We start from the raw sequence: 22,529 nt of genomic DNA on the forward strand, positions 1-22,529 counted from the left end.
ATCATAATTTTATAATGCCCCAATTGATAGCACAGGAGTCCTAACAAAAGAGAAAAGCAATTAAAGGAAGCTACACTTTTTGATTTATGCAATCTGGATTGTATTTGTGGTCTATACTGGATATGTTCCAGTTCTATATCACAATACAAAATTTCCTCAAAGCTAACAAGCCCAGACATCAATTAAATAGGCTGGTAAACAGATAGGCCAACATGGGTATAATTTATTAATTGATCACTGCCAGCCAGCCAGCCATTAGATAACTATATTTCTAGCAAACAGAGATAATTTCTTCTGAATAGTTGAGGTCTTGCAAGAGTTAACAAATTAGGCTGGGTGCTGTGGCTTATGCCTGTGATCCCAGCACTTTGGGAGGCCTAGGCGGGTGGGCACTTGGGGTCAGCAGTTCGAGACCAGCCTGGCCAACATGGTGAAACCCTGTCTCTACTAAAAATACAAAAATTAGCCAGGCGTAGTGACGGGCACCTGTAAACCCAGCTACTTGGGAGGCTGAGGCAGGAGAATAGCTTGAACCCAGGAGGCTGAGGTTGCAGTGAGCCAAGATTACACCACTGCACTCTAGCCTGGATGACAGCATGAGACTCTGTCTCAAAAAAAAAAAAAAAAAAAAAAGAAAGAAAGAAAAAAAAGAGCTAACAAATTATTTGTAAAGAGGAAAGTATATTCAATTGATGGAGAAGATGCAATGTATATAATTACCTTGACTTTATAGTTATAAATAGTAATGGGCTCTGGAAAGATACATACAGAAAATCATTAAACCACCAGAAACGACAAGTTTTTTTTTTTTTTTTTTTTTTTGAGACCGAGTCTCACTCTGTTGTCCAGGCTGGAGTGCAGTGGTGTGATCTTGGCTCACTGCAACTTCCGCTTCCCAGGTTCAAGCAATTCACCTGCCTCAGCCTCCCGAGTAGCTGGGATTACAGGTGCCCGCCACCACACCTGGCTAATTTTTATTTTTTTAGTAGAAACAAGGTTTCACCATGTTGGCCAGGCTGGTCTCGAACTCCTGGCCTCAAGTGATTGGCCTGCCTTGGCCTCCCAAAGTGCCACCATGCCCAGCCAAAATGACAACATTTTAGTGTTGTACTTTTTTTAAAGAATATACAGTTATTTCAAATATTTTCAATTTTGCATTAACATTATCATAGTTTAGTGGGTTTTTTAATAGTTCAGTAGTTTGAGGGCTGAATTTTTTCCCTCGTAATGAAAATCTTATAATAAAGATAAAGGGAATTCTTTAGGATGCTGCAAAAAAGGTAATTCTTCTCTTAAAATTAACGTTACAAGACTCTTGGTTGTTGTTGACATCCAGATCAACAGACACTTGATGATCTTCGGAGAAAACATGTTCAAACTCTGAAAAGCACGATCCATGGCCACCAGGTGCTTTAGAGATCACTTCTTTTATGGGGGTACTGTGACGTTACCCCTCCAAAAACAGTGCAAATATCAGCAGAAGGTGGTGCTACACTTTTTTTGTTTTTTATTTTTGAGACAGGGTCTCACTCTGTCACCCAGGCTGGCATGCACTGGTGCAATCACGGTTCACTGCAGCCTCCATCTCCCAGGTTCAAGTCATTCTCCCGCCTCAGCTTCCTAAGTAGCTTGGACTATGGGCATGCACCACCATGCAGATTTTCTTTTTTCAGTAGAGACCAGGTCTCACTATGTTACCCAGGCTGGTGTTACACTCTTCAAACTTGACTATTTGGGGGAAGAGGCTTCTTTTTTTTTTTTTTTTGAGAGAGAGTGTCTTGCTTTGTCACCCAGGCTGTAGTGTCGTGGCGCGATCTCAGCCTCCCAGGTTCAAGCAATTCTTGTGCCTCAGCCTCCCAAGTAATGGGGATTACAGACATGTGCCACTACGCCTGGCTCATTTTTGTGTTTTTAGTAGTGACGGGGTTTTGCCATGTTTTCCAGGCTGGTCTTGAAGCAGGATATTTCCCTGACCCCTTTGCGGGACTGGCAACAGGGGTGCCTCATTTACTCAGCCTGTAGCTCTCGACTCCTCGTGGGAGGGAGCATGTGAGTGAACAAGGTGGGAACCGGAATGCACGAGTGCTGGAACCTGCTGTTCACTTTGGTGTCAGCAGGGGCAAACGCCTCTCACTTGGACCTGCTGCGTTCCTCCTCATGTGGGAGGGAGTGCACAGGTGAGCAGGTGCAGGAGCTGGGGTGAGCGCTTTTAAGGCCCCATAGCAGCAACTGGGGAGGTGGTGCCCACAACCCTTGAAGCCCCAGAGGGCATGTTACAGTGCTCTTTTAGCTCTGCTGTCCATGGACAGCTCAGGTGTTAACAGGTCCGTGAGCCCTTTTGTTTCCGCGCTTGTGGCTCCCAAGCTCTTGTCCAGCATCCAGGAAAAATGAGGTCACACAAACAAATTGAAGGATGGTAAGTGTGGGGGATTTTATTGCTGATGAAGTGGCTCTCAGTGGGAAGGGGAGATTAAAGGGGATGGGGGTAGGTAATCTTCCCCTGAAGTCCGGCTGTATTTGGCTGGATTCTTCTTCAAAGTTATGTCACCAAGCTGTTACTCTGAAGTTAAGCCACTTCTCTCCAATGTCCAGCTGTAGTCTCCTACGTCCAGCTGCTTCTCCTCTCTGCCGGCTGAGTCTGGGGTATTTATAGGCACAGGATGGGGGGTGGACCATGGGTGGTTTAGAAAAGGCAACATTTGAGTGGGAAAACAGGGATAGAAGTTCTCACTTTGGGCCGCGGCTTTTCCACAAGGGTGGGGCTTCATCAGGGACCTGCTGTTGTCTGCCTAGAGTTTCTCTGCCTCCTGTTGTTACCAATCTCAAACTCCTGGGCTCAAGCAACCCACCTGCCTCAGCCTCCCAAAGTGCTGGGATTACAGGAGTGAGCCACTGTGCCCAGCCCATGGAAGAGACATTTTTCATTCAGTTCTCTTAGTTGTACCAGGAGACATGCATTCCAGCCCCAGATGTTTTTTTTGTATTGCACAGTCATACAGGGCAGAACATCCAGAATTTGAAGGCACTTGGCTGAATATACTCATGTGGAAGCTGGGTGCCCTTTTCTGACCTTTGAGGACCTCCTGAACTGATTGGAGGGCTTGGTTTGTGATGTGGTAGTCTTTAAGTCACTGGCAATGAATATATAACCTGAACCCTTACTTTAAGCCCACCAAACGGCCTTTTAAACAGATGCTATGGTGTTGCTAAAACACAATATAAAGAAAAGATATGGAACTTCCTGGGAATTTGGAGAAAAAAATCCCAAAAGCTCCTGAGACTGATGACAACACCATTAATGAACCAATCTTGCTGTGTTGATTTCCTGTGATCAAGTCCTTCTATATGCAGTGACATCCTGAGCATTCCTGTCTTACTGAATCTGTCAGTGTGTTGATGCTGAATGTTGGTGAGACTGTGGGAGGATCAATGCATATCTGGGATAATGAAGAAATGCCTGCAGGTTATAAAAAGGAAGGGATTGACCCTACTCCCTATTACTGGAATACAGATCAGAGAAAATATGGTATATGTCATCATGGAGGATATGACTTGGGCCCAGAATGATTCTTCTTAAAAAATTATGTATGTTTTTAAGATAGGGTCTCACTTGGTAGCTCAGGCTGCAGTGCAGTGGCACAATTATAGCTTACTGTAACTTCGAACTCCTCAGCTCAGGAGATCCTCTCGCCTTGGCCTCCCAAATTGCTGGGATTACAAGTGTGAGCCACTGTGTCCAGCCCTTGGGATGATTCTTCTCTTGGATTCTGAAGTTATCACATCTGAGATGTATGCTGATACCATTGATTTGTCCAGTGCTGCAGGCCATAACTGATTACTTCTGAAGCATGAAAGAAACAGAATATGGTTCATGAAAGAAACAGGCTGCCTCTTTAAAAATAAAAACAGAAAACCTCCAAATACAAAAAGCCAGAATCTTCCCTTTCTTGTTCCACTGGGGTAAAACTGTTTCCATTTTCTCTTTTTTATTCCTAATACCATAAAAAGTAGCCCAGGCTGGGTGTGGTGGCTCAGCCCTGTAATCTTAGCACTTTGGCAGGCTGTGGCCAGCAGATCACTTAAGGTCAGGAGTTTGAGACCAGCCTGGCCAACACAGTGAAACACCATCTCTATTAAAAAAAAAAATTACAAAAATTAGCCAGGCATGGTGGGGCACGCCTGTAATGCTAGCCATTTGGGAGGCTGAGGCAGGAGAATTGCTTGAACCTGAGAGGTGGAGGTTGAAGTGAGCTGAGATCACGCCACTGCATTCCAGCCTGGGCGATGGATCAAGACTCCATCTCAGAAAACAAACAAAAAACAAAACAAAGTTTTGGGGAAATATGTGGTACATAATTCTGTAGTTATGAATACATTTCAGCATTTTATCTAATAATGGGCCATAATTTTGGGATTATATATCATATATATATAACAGTTTTAAATATTGGTTAAAAAAAGTACTCTTGAGTTATGTATCTATTCCATCAAGTGCTATTCTCTAGGCCTGTATCATATGATACTTTTCATAAAGTTGATCTTGGAAGCTCCAGTTTTCTTCTCTGGGCTCCCTTAGCGCTATACTCATAACTTCTTCTTTTTTTTTTTTTTGAGACAGAGTCTTGCTCTGTCACCCAGGCTGGAGTGCAATGGTGCAATCTTGGCTCAATGCAACCTCCGCCTCCCAGGTTCAAGCAATTCTCCTGCCTCAGCCTCCCAAGTAGCTGGAATCACAGGCACCCGCCACCATGCCCGGCTAATTTTTTGTATTTTTAGTAAAGATGGGGTTTCACCGTGTTAGCCAGGATGGTCTTGATCCCCTGACCTCGTGATCCGCCCGCCTCGGCCTCCCAAAGTGCTGGGATTATAGGCATGAGCAACCATGCCCCGCCAACTTTTTTTTTAAATAAATAAATTTTAAGCCCAAACCTCACCGTCATACCTCTTTTATAGTAGTTACTTATATCTTTTCAAGGGCCGTAATGTTCCCTTGATGGTGAAGTTTGTTTTATATAAAATTTAGACTCAACATTTTATTAACAGAAATCTGTTATATCCAGTGTTATTTTACATAAGCTTTTAAGCAATGGGCTAAATAGAATGACTTAACTAGTAGCTTTGTCTCTATTTCTCCTCTTTGAAAAAAAATAAAGCTCAAGACAAATATTATACCATTTTGATGGTTTCATCCAAGTTGGTAATCAACATTTTTAATTTGTAAAGTTACCAAGCTAATTAATATGCAACTGCTTTATTACAACTAGACTCATTAATATCTAAGCATATAATCTATTCCCATAGAAACTGTAGAGGACAGGCCAGGTACAGTGGCTCATGCCTGTAATCCCAGCACTTTGGGAGGCCGAGGGGCGGATCACCTGAGTTCAGGAGTTTGAAACCAGCCTGACCAACATGGACAAACCCCATCTCCACTAAAAATACAAAATTAGCCAGATGTGGTGGTGCATGCCTATAATCCCAGCTACTTGGGAAGGCTGAGGCAGGAGAATCACTTGAACCCGGCAGGCAGAGGTTGCGGTGGGCTGAGATCATGCCATTGCACTCCAGCCTGGGCAACAAGAGCAAAACTCTGTCTCAAAAAAAAAAAAAAACTGCTGTAGAAAATAATTTAAAAAAAACTTTTCCCCTATTGTATTAGCAAAAGACTTTTTAGTTGTAATTTGGAGAAATGTAATTGAAAATATCTTCAACAAAGAGTGAGGAAGGCTCCTGAGGGAGCCCGGAGTGCTGAAAGAGGAGAAAAGCTATACCTTGATGGAATCGGGATTGCCAGTTTTCCTGTCTCCAGCATGAATGCTTGGGATCAGAAAGATGAGTTCAAACCCCAGCTGTTAAGCCTTAATTTCATTATCAGTAAAGATACATTTAATAGTTCAGGGTTGTATTAAATAAGGCGATTTAAGGAGATACATTTAAGAATAGCTCAAATTTCCTAATTCCATTACACTGGACATAAGAGTTTTTTTTCCTAATTACTGACGTTCATATAAGCACCTTTAATCCAAATAATTCAGGATACTAGGCTACTGAGTAGAAATCTTAATGTGTAAGAGCAAACTAAATGAAACAGCTAAAACAGACAAAAGACTTTTTTAAAACCCCTAATCAAATTAATTAGTTACATCCTGAGAACAACCTAGTTCAGCATTTGCCTTGGCAAAGAAGTTATGAGTCCTCATCCATCCTGTACCAGTGCAATTCAATAGCTATTAAGTGAGCCAAGTTATAGAAGACATAATTTCTCCCTCTGAAGCAGTACAGTCTAGGAGGGAAACAAGATAATATTAAAACGCAATGTAGGCAGGGTGTGGTGGCTCACACCTGTAATCCTAGCACTTTGGGAGGCCAAGGTGGGAGGACAGCTTGAGCTCAGGAGTTTGAGACCAGACTGGACAACATATGAGTGAGACCTCATATCTACAAAAAGTTTTTAAATTAGCCTTGGAGGCACACATCTGTAGTTCCTGCTACTTGGGGGGCTGAGGCAAGAGGATCACTTGAGCATAGTAGGTCAAGGCTGCACTGAGCTGTGTTCACACCATTGCATTCCAGCCTGGGCAACAGAACAAGACCTTGGCTTAAACAAACAAACAAACAAACCACAAAGTGCAATGTGATTTTTTATGCATACAAGAATGTATTAAGCACTATGGAAACACAGATGGGGAAGCAGTTAAATTGGTGTAAGAGGAAGTTAAGAAGTGTTAAAGAGAGTTACCAAGGAAAGGTGATATTTAAGCCAGGCCTAAAAGGAGTGGGCAATCACCAGACAGAAGACAGGAGAGAAAAGGACATTTTAGGTAAAGGGAACAATGAGAAATATACACTCAATGCCTAGAGACACTTAGGAAGAGACAGAGAATCTAAACCATCACAAATAATGCTCCAAAGAAAGGGCTCTTCTGAGAAAAAAGGCTGATTTTCTGGAATCCATGTGAGAGAAACCAACCTGCCATCTTTTGTTGGTAAAATAATTTAAAAATACAAGAATGATAACGAAAATTAGCTTTATTTATGTAATTTAGAAAAAATGATTGTAGTGTTAGAGTTTGTTAAATGTTTTCACTCTGAACAATTTACAATAGTATTTATATACAAACATAATAAAATAGGTACATCACATTGCTCTTGCTTCAAAATGTCTTCTCAATTCTGACATGCCTCTATCACTTCGGTTTGTAATTTTTAACAGGGAAATGCTGTTTTGACATAGTGCTTGATTCACACAGTATAACACTGAAGTAGAAGGAGAATCAACAATCATGAACACAGTTAAAAAATATTTTTCAACCAATATGACTTTATCATTAATCTTTTTTCTATAATAAAATATGTTTCATGTTAAAAAAAATACTTGTATTCACCTGATGACCTAAATTTGTTGTACTAAATTTGGCATTTATATAAACCCATAGTTGATCTAAATACAATGTAGATATGAACCTATGTTAAAACTCATTGATACAAATGTTTGCCACAAATGAAAACGAACAAAATTGGTAAGAACAGAGGTAAACAGAAAAATCCATTTGAAAAATAGTGGAGATGCCTTATTCTATTTAAAATGAGTAAAACTTCCATTTTCTGAACCCAATATAAACTAAACCAAAAGATGGTGGAAAAACCATGATATAGACACCAAATCTTATGTCACACTGTAAGGCTATAAGTAATTTGTACTATTGTATACTGGATAATCCTAGACCAGGTTTCCTAAATAGCTCTCCAATCATTTCATCTTCTTGGAGAAATCAGAGAAAGTTTAATACAATTACTGAATAAGGCAGAATTTTTTTTGTTGTTTTTTTAAGATGGAGTCTCATTCTGTCGCCCAGGCTGGAGTGCAGTGGCACAATCTTGGCTCACTGCAACCTCTGCCTGCCAGGTTCAAGTGATTTTCCTGCCTCAGCCTCCTGAGTAGCTGGGATTACAGGTGTGTGCCACCACACCTGGCTAATTTTTGTATTTTTAGTAGAGACAGGGTTTCACCATGTTGGTCAGGCTGGTCTCAAACTCCTGACCTTGTGATCTGCCCGCCTTGGCCTTCCAAAGTGCTGGAATTACAGGGGTGAGCCACCGTGCCTGGCCAAAGCGGAATTTTAAATCAGCAATTGGGATACAATATTAGTGCAGATAATTTACACTAGAGTCATATTTATATCTGTCACAGTATTAAGTATACTGCATGTGTATGGACTGTTAGAAGAAATTCATTTCATTTTTAAAGCAGTGGACTGTTTAGTAAGTTTAGTTCTTTAGCACTTTCTTAAAATTCCTGGTAAGTTAGCTCCATTGTCTTTTTAAATAGAAAAACAAAACAAAACAAAACAAAACAAAACACAAACCCCAGGCATACACAAAAAAATGTTAAGTATGCTGTTACTTTGAAGAGTCACAGCTATTTAAGGTAAAACAATCAACTAGACCTCTAAGGGCACTTGTGTCTAAAATGTCCCTTTTGTCACCAAAGGAAATGATCAAGTATTATATTAAGGTGCTTACTCTTCCAAAAAAAATAACATCAGAGGAAACTGGTCTTTAACTGGATGCTTGAGTTTTTTCCAGGACTCTTAGTATATTTAGATGTTGGTATCTTGACTTTGACACTTTCCTGATTGCCCTTTATAGCGGCCTCAAGGCGGGCTTTTAGGGCTGGAGAAGAAGCCACTAAACTCTTAAAAACAGATGAATACTGAGGTCCAATCTGCATGAGATTTTGTAGAGCAAAGTCATGTAAATTTCTCATTATGGAAGTTGCTGATCCCAGAGAATTTTCATCCAAAAGGAAGGAAATGAGGATGGGCAAAAGACAGGCCACCAGCTGAGAGCCTAGAAAGTAAACAAATAATATAAGTTCAGGGACATAAATGTTCCTAACATAAGGCTGCAAATGCACTTGATCTGTATACATTTTTCCCCACTAAAGAAAACAATTCGTCCAATCTCTTCTAAATTAATACTAAATAATATCAATACTTGGGATTAACATAACACCTTTCAATGAATGTGAAATACAGATACAATGTGACTGAATGTTTTGCAATTTAAATAACAGTAACATTCTGATTTTTGTAGAGACTGAGTATGAATTTAGTGCTGACACTTACGATGGTGTTCTTCGGCAACAGTAACCAGTGTTTCTAAGACCTTTATGCCTTCTTGGAAGATCTGAAGCTCAGCAGTGTTTTCAGGTTTTCTCTTGTCTATTTCCTGTAGTTCTTCCATGATACAGGATGCTAAAGAGTAAATGTATGGGTAGGAAACAGCTGGATTTGGATACTGAAAGATGGAATGTAGGAGCTGGTAGGTCTTGATTTGTACCTAATAAGGTAAGAGAAAAGAATAGCAAATACTATAAATAAATTTTTAAAAAGTCCCTGAGGACTCTTTGCTTTTTAAAGTAGTGAAGGTATTTAAATTTATTTCTAATTTGTCTTTAATTTTGAAAGTCCAAGGACCAACAGGTAATCAAACGTCTATGCTAACAGTGGTTGTGACAGTTTGGAATAGGAAAGAGGCATATAGGTAAACAGGGAAGCAAAACTGAGTGGTTAACTTTTCTTCTTTTCTCTAATTCCCATTTTCCCCCTCATGTCTTTCTCTATAATGTAAAAAACAAAAACACCACCAATAACTATTTTTTTGAGTGCCCAGGCTGGAGTGTAGTAGTGCGATCTCAGCACACTGCAACCTCTGCCTCCTGCGTTCAAGCGATTTTCCTGTTTCAACCTCCCAAGTTGCTGGGACTACAGGCATGCACCTCCACACCCAGCTAATTTTTTGTATTTTTAGTAGAGACGGGGTTTCACCTCGTTGGTCAGGCTGGTCTCGAACTCCTGACCTCAAGTGATCCACCCGCCTTGGCCTCCAGAAGTGCTGGGATTACAGACATGAGCCACCGCGCCCAGCCTCCTCCTTTAACATTTTTATGGGTAGAGAGCAAAACAAAACAAAACAAAACAAAAAAACACCCAAAACAAAACACATACAACCTTGAAAGATATTTTGTTGATTTCAGAAAATGTTATAGAGAAAAATGATGTATTTGATGTTCAAATGTCATGGTCTGAGTGTTTCAAGGAAAGTCTGGACCATACTAATGTGTCATCAGGCATCAGAGTCCCGACTTGGAGACTGCTATACAAAGCTGCTGCAGGCAGCAGGCAACAGGACAGACGATAAAAGGAAATGACTATACATCAAAGATATAAATAAACTTATTGAGTTAACTATAATGGTATTTTAATAATTATTTTTTCTGAGAGAAAATCTGGTTCCTGTATCTTCAGGAGTAGATATATGTGTGATCATTGGCTATGAATTCACCTAGAGGCACATAAAAAACAGGACATTACTCAAGCAAATGAAGGGGACATAAAGGAATGGGATAAATTTGTGTGTATTGCTTTTGGAATGGGTCCTGTTATTTCACATTCACATTACTGAAGGTATGTGCTGGAGTCTTTTTTTTGAGACAGCGTCTGGCTCTGTCATCCAGGCTGCAGTGCAATGGCATGATCGTGGCTCATTGCAGCCTCAAGGTCCCAGGCTCGAGTGATCCTCCTGCCTCAGTCCCCCAGAGCAGCTGGGACTACAGGCCTGCTCCCCCACACCAGGCTAATTTTTGTATTTTTTGTAGAGATGCATTCTCACCATGCTGCAAGGCTGCTCTCGGACTTCTGGCCTCAAGCAATCTGCCCACCGCGTCCTCCCAAAGTGCTGGATGGAATTACAGGCATGAGCCACAGTGCCTGGCCTCCCTTTCTTTTCTTTTCTTTTTTTTTTTTTTAATAAAATCCACTATAATATGCTACAAAGTATCTTATAAAAGTCCCTTATAAAGTTCCAGTGCTACATCAATCTTAAGATTCCTCCATTTCAAATTCAGTTTCTTAACATTTCCTCTTCTGCCACTATGCTCTACCCTTAGGGCTGAAGAACAAGACTACTGTTATTTGGCTTTGTCACTCCTGAAATAGAAATTAATCTTAAATCTAGAAATAAAAAAATTGTAGTCAAATACTTCCTATTGGAGCCAACAAAATCACACAGAAAATTTTGTAAAAGCCTAGCCATTGTCCTATTACATATATCTTTCTGCTAAAAGACACTTACCACAGGATCTTTTATCTCAAGAGTAGCTTTAAATTTATCAATACAGCGCTTCTGAAGGCATGGGATGGTAGTTACTTCTGGACTGGTAGACAAAATAAACACTGTGATAGCAGTAAGTAGACTGACTTCATCAAGTTCTTGGTGTGTTTCATCAACTAAAGAGAAATGCTCTATTAGAAACAGATCATATTTACCGCTTTATATACCTGTGTGAAGCTGTCTTCAGTTTGGTAGTAACAGTTTGGTGTACACAACAGATACAGACAATGAACGCTGACTAAGAACCCTGGCAAATGTACATTTTAAGATGTGCATTATAAGTGATTCTAGAGCTAAGAACTACCAAAGTAATTATAATCTTTAAAGGTTAAGACATCAGTAAATAAATACATACATTTACTAGGAATATATATTTATTAGTTGTGTGACTTTGGACATCTAACCCCATCTTCAGTTTTCTCATCCGTAAAATGGGAATAACAACAGTACTCATATTGATATGGTTGTGAAGATTAAATGAGTTAATCCATGTGAAGCATTTAGAATAGTATGCTACACATGACGCTCAGTATATGCTACTTATCATGTTAATTATTTTTACTGTGAAGCAACACAGAAATGCTTGCACAATTATTTTCTCTTTGTTAAAGTATTTTTATAATACATGTATCAAGTGAAAATACCTTAGCACTTTACAAATACGATTTCTCAAGAGTAGAGAAAAACCTGAAAACAGCTGTGTAGGCCACAATCATTTGAAGGAATTTTCTATTAGAAGTAATCTACCTTTATTTTCCAGTCATACTCTCATTAAATAATTTTAATGAAACTGCTATGGAAAAAAAATCACTGTTATTCAAAAAGGAAAGGTGTAGCAAATTCAAATATTTAAATTGTTTAAGAATGGGTTGATACGTATGAAGAAATGACATACATATGTAGTAGTTTCGGTCACATTCATTTAACAAGTACTTAAGAAACACTGTGTGCCAGCCCTCTTTTAGGCACAGAGAATACATCTTATAGAGAAGATACACTATAAACTGAGAAGCAAAGACTTTCAACTAGTGATAAGGTCTAAGCATATAAAAATATATTAAAAAGCTGGCTGGGTGCGGTGGCCTGTAATCCCAGCACTTTGGGAGGCTGAGGCAGGCGGATCACTTGAGGTCAGGGGTTCAAGACTAGCCTGGCCAACATGGTGAAGCCCGGTCTCTACTAAAAATACAAAAATTGTCCAGATGTGGTGGCGCATGACTGTAATCCCAGCTACTTGGGAAGCTGACGCAGGAGAATCACTTGACATCGGGAGGCGGAGGTTGCAGTGAGCCAAGATTACGCCACTGCACTCCAGCCTGGGCTGCACAGGGAGACTCCGTCTCAATAAAAACAAAACAAAACAAAACAAACATCACACCAGGAGCAGTGGTGTGTGTCTACAGTCCCAGCTACTTGAGACACTGAGGTGGGAGGACTGGTTGAGTCCAGGAGTTCAAGGCTGCAGTGCACAATGATCGTGCCTGTGAATAGACACTGCACTCCAGCCTGGGCAACACAGCAAGTCCCTGTCTCTTTAAACAAACAAACAAACAAACAAACAAACAACATTCAAAGTAGCTCAGGACAGTCTATACTGGGTGATCAGAGAAAGCCTTGAGGAGATAATACCTGAGTTGACTATACTCAAGAGGCACAGTATCAGTGAAAGCAAAATTTTATGGATGAATAGGATTTATTTTATAAAAGACATCTGAGTGATTTTAAGGTAAAATAAGTACACAGTTAATATTTAAAGTTAACATGTAGCACTGTTATAAGCACTTTATATAGATTAAATATTTAATCAACATAACAGCATCATGAGGTAGGTACTCTTATATCTCTCATTTTATGGACGAGAAACAGAAATTCAGTCATTTGTCCAAGTCACACCATTAGTAAGGCAAAAAGTTTGATTACAGAGAGTGTACTGTTAACTATAATGCTATACTGCTTCCCTTACAGCAAAGTTATTTTTAACTACCTATAGCAACTTGAAACTGCAACAGAGTCAGCTAATTTGTTTAGTAAAAATGTCTTTATTCTCAGCAAGATAAAGTTCTCCTGGGTTCCTTTTACCATTTCTTCTAAAATATCTTTATTCCTACTCTCTTTTACCTAGGATAGATGCACAATTCGCTTAGCTAGCCAGATGAATGAGTCATCTTGGAAATGAACCCTCTAGCTGCAGCCCTGGCCAACACCTTAACAGTAATTTCATGAGAGAACCTAAGCTAGAACCCCATAGCTAAACTGCTCCTAATCCTGGACCCATAGAAACTGTCAGATAATATAATATGCGTTTGCTCTTTTAAGCCACTAAGTTTTGAGGCAATTTGTTGGGCAGGAAACATTTAACCTGTCATGATCAACTCCTTAATTTCTCTTAGTAGCTAGTCTAAATCCTGTCCCAGCCTAATTCCCTGATACACATCCAAAACAACAACAACAACAACAACAACAAAACACAACCCATTTTTTTTTGTGAGATGAAAGAGGCAAGCTCATCATAACCCTCAACATGAATTATTATTATTATTTGTAAAGACAGTATCTTGTTATGTTGCCCACACTGGTCTTGAACTCCTGGCCTCAAGCGGTCCTCTCGCCAAGGCCTCCCAAAGTGCTGGGATTACAGGAGTGAGCCACACTGGCCAGCCCTCAACATAAAAACTTGCAGCTATAATATTATTTTCCATCCTTACCTGCTGTTCTTTCCTCATATTGGCAGAGGTCAATCCTTTTAAATGTGCTGTAAATTTTATTCCTTCTGCCTAGACAGGGATGCTGCTTTCCTTTCTAATACTTCTATCTCCAACCCCATGTCCACCTCCTTTTTTTCCCCCGTTAAGTATGAACTCAGGCTTGAATGTCATCTTAAAAAAAAGTTATCCCTTGATCTTACATTTTCCCTTTAGCTATTTCTCTTCTTCCTGTGAAGAGAAGCCTATACTTGATCTTTCCCATTCCTTACACCTATCACTTGTGCCTCAACACTGTGAGCTCTATCCCCCACACTGTTTGGCCTCTCTACAGTATTTTATAGTGCTGACCACTCCCTCTTTATTAAAAACTGGCTTATGTAACCACATTATCTTCTGAATCTCCTCTCACCTTGATTTTGGTCCTCTTCTTGCTCCAGAAACTCAAGCTGGGTGATTTCAGTTGTCCCATAGGTTACATTGATAGCTCCCAAATACATACATAGTCCAGAAAGTATCTCTAGCCCAGACTACTTTCTTGAATTCCATACCTCTACCCATCTGCTCCATTTGACTATCCTCTAGGCATTTCAAAATCAACTCACTCTCTTCTCCTAAAAACCCTCACTGGGTTATTTCTGTTAATCACATGTGAGTGTTCAAGTCATCCTACCCTTTCAACTCCTAAATCAAACTACTAGTAAGTTCTGTTGAAAACTGCTTAACATTTGACTTTTCATCATTTTACTCCTTTTTGTCCATACTATTATTATCTTATCTCTCAGTTTGGCTTTCTTCTTTACACTGCTGCCAAGAGCGAACCTTTAGAAACACAAATCCAAGCACATTACTTTCCTTTTTAAAACCCTTTCGTAGCCAGGCACGGTGGCTCATGCCTGTAATCCCAGCACTTTGGGAGGCCAAGGTGGGCAGATCATCTGAGGTCAGGAGTTCAAGACCAGCCTGACCAACATGGAGAAACTCTGTCTCTACTAAAAATACAAAAAAAAATTAGCCAGGCGTGGTGGCACATGCCTGTAATCCCAGCTACTCGGGAGGCTGAGGCAGGAGAATTGCTTGAACCTGGGAGGCAGAGATTGTGGTGAGCCAAGATCACGCCATTGCACTCCAGCCTGGGCAACAAGAGCAAAACTCCGCCTCAAAACAAACAAACAAACAAAAAAAACCCTTTCGGCCGGGCATGATGGCTCATGTCTGTAATCCCAGCACTTTGCGAGGCCGAGGCAGGCGGATCATGAGGTCAGGAGTTCGAGACCAGCCTGACCAACATGGTGAAACCCTGTCTCTACTAAAAATACAAAAAAAACAAAAATTATCCAGGCCTGGTGGTGAGCACCTGTAATCTCAGATACTCAGGAGGCTGAGGCAGGAGAATCACTTGAACCCGGGAGGCAGAAGTTGCAGTGAGCTGAGATCGCACCATTGCACTCCAGCCTGGGCAACAGAGCGAGACTCCATCTCAACAACAACAACAACAAACAACAAAAAAAGTTTCATGATTCCACATGCCTATTAAAGGCAGTCTAAATCATGCCAAACCCTCCATAATCTGGCCCCATGTACCATCCAACTTCATTTCTTTCCCTACTAATCGTCATTCACGACTCTTATACACTCTTCCATCCAAATCCACACCCCCTCATTGTTCTACTTGCCTTCCCTAGCTATTTAATTCTCCAAGTTTTTGGTCAAACTGTTGTACCTAGAATCCATTTCTTTCTTTTTTTGTTTTCTTTTTTATTGAGACAGAGTCTCGCTCTGTCGCCCAGGCTGGAGTGCAGAGGTGCGATCTTGGCTCACACGGCAATCTCCATCTCCCGGGTTCAAGCGATTCCTAGAATCCATTTCTATGATGTCCATGTGGAGAAAACTTTCTAATCTTTTAAGACGTTGACTCTTCTGAGAAGCCTCTAGTGGTGGATACAGAGATGCACCACTGAGAGATCCCCTTCAAGGGAGAATGTGCTGCCCAGCTGTGGGAAGTGTGATCAAGGGTCAGCTCCTTCCGGATCAGTCTCAGCTAGAGATGGCTGTCTTACCTGAGATCAAATCCTTCCTGGAGCAGCCCACATTTGAAGGCCAGGCCATTTCTGTCATATGTTAAGACACTCTGATGGGCAATCTGGCTCCAGAGCTCCTCAGACGGATTTACTGAGATTTGTTGGGAAACTGGCACAGTTTGATTTCTTTTGCCCAATATTGCCTTCCCCTCTTCCCTTCACAGATGTTTCTTAATAAACTTCTTGCTCTCCAAACTCCCTCTCGGTGAGTACTTTTAGAGAATCCTACTTGTGACACTCTGCCTGATTTTACTTAAACAGTACTAATTACTCCCATTTTTTTTAAAAAAAACCAGTTAGAATTTTTTTTATTGTACTAGAAATGCAGCGATAATTAAGACATTACTATTGCCTTTGGGAAATTCTTAAGGTAATAATCACACCCTACAGCAATTTATAGGAGCCAGACTCCACTAGATTCCCAACTTTGGGCAAAGTGGGTGGTCAATAAATGCTGATTTCAGTTGAAAACATTTTATATGTAAAATGAAATATGGCAAATTGTGACATTTATAAACAAAACTGGGAAGGCAGGGAAAATGCATACTGTGTCTAAAGACTTTTTATAATTACTACAACATACTATTGAAAATAAAAACCTCACAAAAATAAGAAAAAAGAGAAACAAGTTTTTTTTGTTTGTTTTTTTGAGATGGAGTCTCGCTTTGTCCCCCAGGCTGGAGTGCAGTGGCGCGACCTCGGCTCACTGCAACCTCTGCCTCCCGGGTTCAAGCGATTCTCCTGCCTCAGCCTCCTGGGTAGCTAGGATTACAGGTGTGAGCCACTGCACCAGACGAAAAACAAGTTTTAATGGATGCTGAAAATAATACTGGCTATCATTTATTGATACATGCCAGGTAATAAGTGAGATGCTTTTCACATATTAAGTTACTGCTCTAATAATTTCTTGCAACATAATATCTTTATTTATTAATAAGAAAACTAAGGTGCAGAAAAACTGAATAACTTGGCTAGTCACTTAGTAAATGCTGGCATGGTGAACCAGATTGGTCTTTTTGTATGGCTTATGTATTTTTCAGTATACTGTGTGTATTAAAAACTTCCATTGGCTAGACATGGATCATACTACATTTTTTACTAAACACACTATTACATGTGAAGGTCTTTCACTGTCAAAATATAGGCTGCCTGTCATTTAACAACCTTAATGCTGTTAAAATCGGAACACAGCTTTTTAATTTTATTTTTTTGAGACAAGAGTCTTGTTCTGTTACCCAGGCTGGAGTGCAGTGGCACGATCTTGGCTCACTACAAGCTCTGCCTCCTGGGTTTAAGCAATCCTCCTGCCTCCTGCCTCAGCCTTCCGAGAGCTGGGACCACAGGCGTGCACTACCACACCTGGGTAATTTTTGTATTTTCAGTAGAGATGGGGTTTCACCACGTTGGCCAGGCTGGCCTTGAACTCCTGACCTCAAGTGATCCGCAAGCTTTGGCTTCCCAAAGTGCTGGGATTATAGACGTGAGCCACTGCGCCTGGCCCCAGAACACAGCTTTCTTTTTTTTTTTTGAGACGGAGTCTCGCTCTGTTGTCCAGGCTGGAGTGCAATGGCGTGATCTTGGCTCCCTGCAACCTCTGCCTCCAGGGTTCAAGCAATTCTCCTGTCTCAGTGGAGTAGCTGAGACAGCATTGGGTAGCTGGGATTATAGGCATGTGCCACCAGACCCGGCTGATTTTTGTATTTTTAGTAGAGACGGGGTTTCACCATATTGCCCAGCTGGTCCCGAACTCCTGACCTCAGGTGATCCACCTGCCTTGGCCTCCCAAAGTGCTGGGATTACAGGTGTGAGCCACTGCACCCGGCCAATTTTCTATCTATCTACTTATATATATCTTCTAAACACATAGTATTGAATATGGTCTCCTCTAGGTGATATGGCCAAATATGATCAAGTAAAATATCTTATCCTCAAAAAACTCTTCTTCTCACTTTTTAAAACAAACTGAACTGCTTCCAAATAGCCTCAATTACCTGGATCCCAACAGTCAAGAATTGTTGTTAAGGCACTTCGGAGAAGGTCAGTCCAAGCAGTACGGCTCTTTTCTGCCCGGGCCATGGGAGAAGATAATATTCCTTTTAGAGCCTGTAGGGAAGCTGCAACTGTTGAAGATAACTGGCCCCCAGGTAACTTCACAGCAGTCTCTCTGAGGACCCCGATTGTGAGGTACAATATAGTAGGGAGAATTGAGATGCTTCCTGTAAGATACATTTTTTAAAAACACACTGGATTTCAACCTATACATATATGGTTCCTGAAAATAAATCATCAAGGAGTAAGACAATGTCAGATTTTTAGTTTTTAAAAGATGATTTCTAATAAAGAATTGTAACTGTTAAGATAATGTAAGTAGCTTTATTAAAATTTTTTAAGGATGGATTAAATCTTGATGGTTATAACTGGAGATGATGTTTGCTTTCGCTGTTTTTGTTTTCTTTGGCAGTTGATAAATGAATTTATTTTTATTTATCTTTTACTGTGGTAAAATATATACAACATAAAGTTTACCATTTTAACCATTTTTAGTGTACAGTCCAGTGGCAGTAAGTACATTCACAATGTTGCCTGGGCAACATAGTGAGACTTCATCTCTACAAAAAAAAAAAAAAAGCTGGGATGGGGATGGTGGTGTGCGCCTGTTGGTCCCAGCTACTTAGGAGGCTGAGGTGGGAAGACTGCTTGAGCCCAGGGGGTTGAGGCTGCAGTGAGCTGAGACTGTACCACTGAACTCCAGCCTGGGCACAGAGTGAGACCCTGTCTTAAAAAAAAAACCAACCAACTAACAAAAAAATAACACCTTTAGTGGCTGTGGCTGAGCCTGTAATCCCAGCACTTTGGGAGGCCACGGTGGGTGGATCATGAGGTCAGGAGTTCGAGACCAGCCTGGCCAAAATGGTGAAACCCTGTCTCTACTAAAAATACAAAAATTAGCCGGGTGTGGTGGCGCATGCCTGTAGTCCCAGATACTCGGGAGGCTGAGGCAGAAGAATTGCTTGAATCCGGGAGGCAGAGGTTGCAGTGAGCCGAGATCGCACCACTGCACTCCAGCCTGGGTGACACAGCAAGACTCCATTTCAAAAAACAAACAAACAAAAAACAAAAAATCACCTTTAGCAGAAATATGTTTACCAATTAAGAAGTATCTGCTAAGTACTAAATACCTATAATCTGCTAGATTTCACAGAATATACAAAATTTAATTGGAAACAAGACATTTCTCTTTTATATGTAATAATCAATTACATATAATGCCTTTGTAGGACAGATACGAGCTACAGACCTACATATGGAAATAACACATGCATATACATGAAAAAACAAAACTCAGATGAGCTAGAGTTTTTAGGGAAGCCTTTATACATGAGGTAGGCCTGCAGTTGAACCACGAAGGAAGAAAAATTTTAAAAAGCAGATAAGGGTCATTTCAGATCAAGTAACGACACGGTAGCACAGAACAAGGATGAACATGAAGCCTCTTGGGTTTAGGATTTGCAAAGAAGGAACTGAAAAAAGGTAACGGCTTAACAGAGCTACACAGAGAGCCTTAAATGCTATGTTAAAGAGTATGGACTTGCTGGGCATGGTGGCTCACACCTGTAGTCCCAGCACTTTGGGATATCAAGGAGGGAGGATCACTTGAGGCCAGGAGTTCAAGACCAGCCTGGGCAACATAGCAAGACCCCATCTCTACAAAAAATTAAAAAAAAAAAAAATTAGCCAGGTATGGTGGCACAGGCCTGAGTCCTAACTACTCAGGAGGCTAAGGCAGGAGGATTGCTTAAGCCCAGGAGTTTGAGGTTACAGTGAACTATGATTGTTCCACTGCACTCTGGCCTGGGTGACAGAGAAAGTACTTGTGTTAAACAACAACAACAAAAAAGAGTATGGAGTCAATTCCAAACAGAACCAGATAGAATGACAAACTTCTGCCATCACTGAGGCAGGAAAAGTCTGTTAGAAATTGTATACCAAAACATGCCCAAGCACTAATAATTGCCACTGACTGGTCAGAAGTACTGTCAATCATAGAAGAGCATATCTATAATACTTGCTATCTCTATATTTTCACTCTCTTTTTTTTTTTTTTAGACGTAATTTCACTCTTGTTGCACAGGCTGGAGTGCAATGGCATGATCCTGGCTCACTGCAACCTCCGCCTCCTGGGTTCAAGCGATTCTCCTGCCTTAGCCTCTTAAGTAGCTGGGATTACAGGCATGTGCCACCATGCCTGGCTAATTTTGTATTTTTAGTAGAGACGGGGTTTCACCATGTTGGTCAGGCTAGTCTCGAACTCCTGACCTCAGGTGATCCACCCACCTTGGCCTTCCAAAGTGCTGGGATTACAGGCATGAGCCATTGCGCCTGGCCCTCTATATTTTTACTTTTAGTTAAACAATTTATTAAAATGTAATCCTAATCTTAGAGGATTAAAGGTAATACCCAAATGTTTGGGTCAGCATTCATTTAAAAAGAAAAAGATTAGCAACTAGACTCCATTATCCATTAAAACCATTTCTCTTCTAGGTCAAGTCAAGCAATCACATACCACAGCATACCTTCAGGAGAGCACACTGCAGGAAGTTCTGAAAGGATAACCAACGCAGCTGAAACCAATCTACTTCCATCTTCTGATAGCATCTGTGGCTTCCTAGCTTTTACTCCTGGGCTACCTGTCAATTTAGGATTTAATTCTGGGAGCTGTCTAACTAGAATGCATACACACAATTCCAGTGTTGCAAAGACCAAAGACTTCCCAGGCACAAGTCCTCCGGTGTCCTTTCCCTCTCCAAACTCTGGCAGAGTTTCCTTTTCAGCAGCCCCATCATCAACTAAAAGAAAGAATAGTGTTTAATAAATACTTTGTGCTTGCTCTGCTTCTGGTAGATGGCAATTTAGTTAAATCCTGTTACAGGAAATACATTTATTTTATTTTTTTGAGACGGAGTCTCGCTCTGTCACACAGGCTGGAATGCAATGGCATGATCTCAGCTCACTGCAACCTCTGCCTTCCAGTTTCAAGTGACTCTCCTGCCTCAGCCTCCCAAGTAGCTGGGATTACAGGCATGCACCACCATGCCCAGCTAATTTTTGTATTTGTAGTAGAGACAAGGTTTCACCATGTTGGTCAGGCTGGTCTCGAACTCCTGACCTCAAGCGATCCACCCGCCCCGGCCTCCCAAAATGCCAGGATTACAGGTACGAGCCACTGCGCCCGGCCAGGAAATACATTTAATGACTAAATTTTGGGTGTTAAAGACTGAGGGAGAAAGAAGTTATGAAGGTAAAAGTAATCATCTTTATTATGACTTCCTATTGCAATTAGTCAAAAGAAGTCTTTTTAATCCTGTCAGCCTTACAATATTGCCCGGTTAACTCCTTCTTGCTGTTAAGACTGTAAACCTGATAGCTAGAGCTCCAGAAATTACCATGTGACCTTACGTATCGATGGTGGCTGGACAGAAAGACAGAAAGTCACGTCCTTAATGTCTTTAAGAAGGTGCCATGTCAGCCCTAGACTGCCTATCTCTGGCCACCTATTTAGGTGAGCAAATAAATCTTTGGGGTTTAAATTCACTCTTATATTGGGTTTTCTATAATATGCAGCCAACTATAATCTTAAGTGGTAAACTCTCCAATACCGTATTAGACTTGTAAATGAGCAATCTGCAAACATAAGTTCTTTCCATGCACGTTGGTAAACACAGCTAAAGCAAGTATTCTAGTAGTGTAAGGGATTTATTTCTTCCAGGTTTTGTTAAAATTCTCATTTCACCCAGAGAATAGTAGTTTAACTACTGACAATATCTAAACTAACATGTAGAGGTGAATGAGAAGATTTAAAACCATGCCAGGCTGGGCATGATGGCTCATGCCTGTAATCCCAGCACTCTGGGAGGCCGAGGTGGGTGGACTGCCTGAGTCTAGGAGTTCGAGAGACCAGGCTGGGCAACATGGCCACATTCCATCTCTACTAAAAAATACAAAAAAATTAGCCAGGCATGGTGGCATGTGCCTGTAGTCCTAGCTACTCAGGAGGCTAAGGTGGGAGAATCACCTGAGCCTGGGAGGTTGAGGCTGCAGTGAGGCGAGATTGTGCCAATGCACTCCAGCTTGGGCAACTGGAGTGAGCCCTTGTCTCACTAAATAAATAAATAAATAAAGCCATGCCTAAAGACTCTACTTTCAGGGATCATTTCTATAGTTTATTACTAGGGAAGTTTCTCCGAATGTGTAGAGCAAAAAAAGTAAATAAGGCCATGCCTAGACATGTTACATTTGTACTACACACAAAAGAGTATCAAAACTAGATACATTAAATAATACTTTACAAAAGAATGATGCTATTTGATCAACTCGGCATTAAAGGTTAACATTTACCTTCTGCACTTCGTCTTTTTTCTTTCACATGTTCTTCAGCAGCACAGATAATCTGCCTTACCACTTCAAGTGAAGCCAACTGAATGGAAGGTGATTCTCTGGTTAAAATTACTCGATGTAGAACATTCAGCAATTCTATACCCAAGTCCTATCATGGAAATCATGTACAGGACAC

General features: G+C 40.8%; 1 protein-coding gene and 2 pseudogenes across 22 annotated transcripts in view; 2 read left to right on the top strand and 1 right to left on the bottom strand.

Moving 5' to 3' along the window:
* Positions 1 to 2,406: 2,406 nt before the first annotated feature.
* Positions 2,407 to 22,529, bottom strand: part of HEATR5A (HEAT repeat containing 5A) — a 141,898-nt gene continuing 121,775 nt past the window's right edge. For 19 of the 22 annotated variants that reach the window (XM_063715832.1, XM_024231711.3, XM_024231706.3 and 16 more), the window contains 6 exons: positions 22,355 to 22,502; positions 20,533 to 20,805; positions 17,950 to 18,174; positions 11,137 to 11,291; positions 9,129 to 9,342; positions 7,012 to 8,850 (listed from right to left, as the gene is read on the bottom strand). In XM_063715832.1, the coding sequence (XP_063571902.1) occupies positions 8,543 to 8,850; positions 9,129 to 9,342; positions 11,137 to 11,291; positions 17,950 to 18,174; positions 20,533 to 20,805; positions 22,355 to 22,502 (1,323 nt within the window). In that variant the 3' untranslated portion in view covers positions 7,012 to 8,542. Of the gene's footprint in view, positions 3,842 to 7,011; positions 8,851 to 9,128; positions 9,343 to 11,136; positions 11,292 to 17,949; positions 18,175 to 20,532; positions 20,806 to 22,354; positions 22,503 to 22,529 lie in introns of those variants that run through there. The other 3 variants (XM_063715829.1, XM_063715819.1, XM_063715825.1) reach the window with 1 other exon arrangement.
* LOC100447251 (asparagine--tRNA ligase, cytoplasmic-like) lies at positions 2,906 to 3,567 on the top strand (annotated as a pseudogene).
* LOC112128969 (small nucleolar RNA U3) lies at positions 22,148 to 22,227 on the top strand (annotated as a pseudogene).

The sequence above is a fragment of the Pongo abelii genome, chromosome 15, assembly GCF_028885655.2.
Source record: "Pongo abelii isolate AG06213 chromosome 15, NHGRI_mPonAbe1-v2.0_pri, whole genome shotgun sequence".
NCBI lineage: Eukaryota > Metazoa > Chordata > Mammalia > Primates > Hominidae > Pongo > Pongo abelii.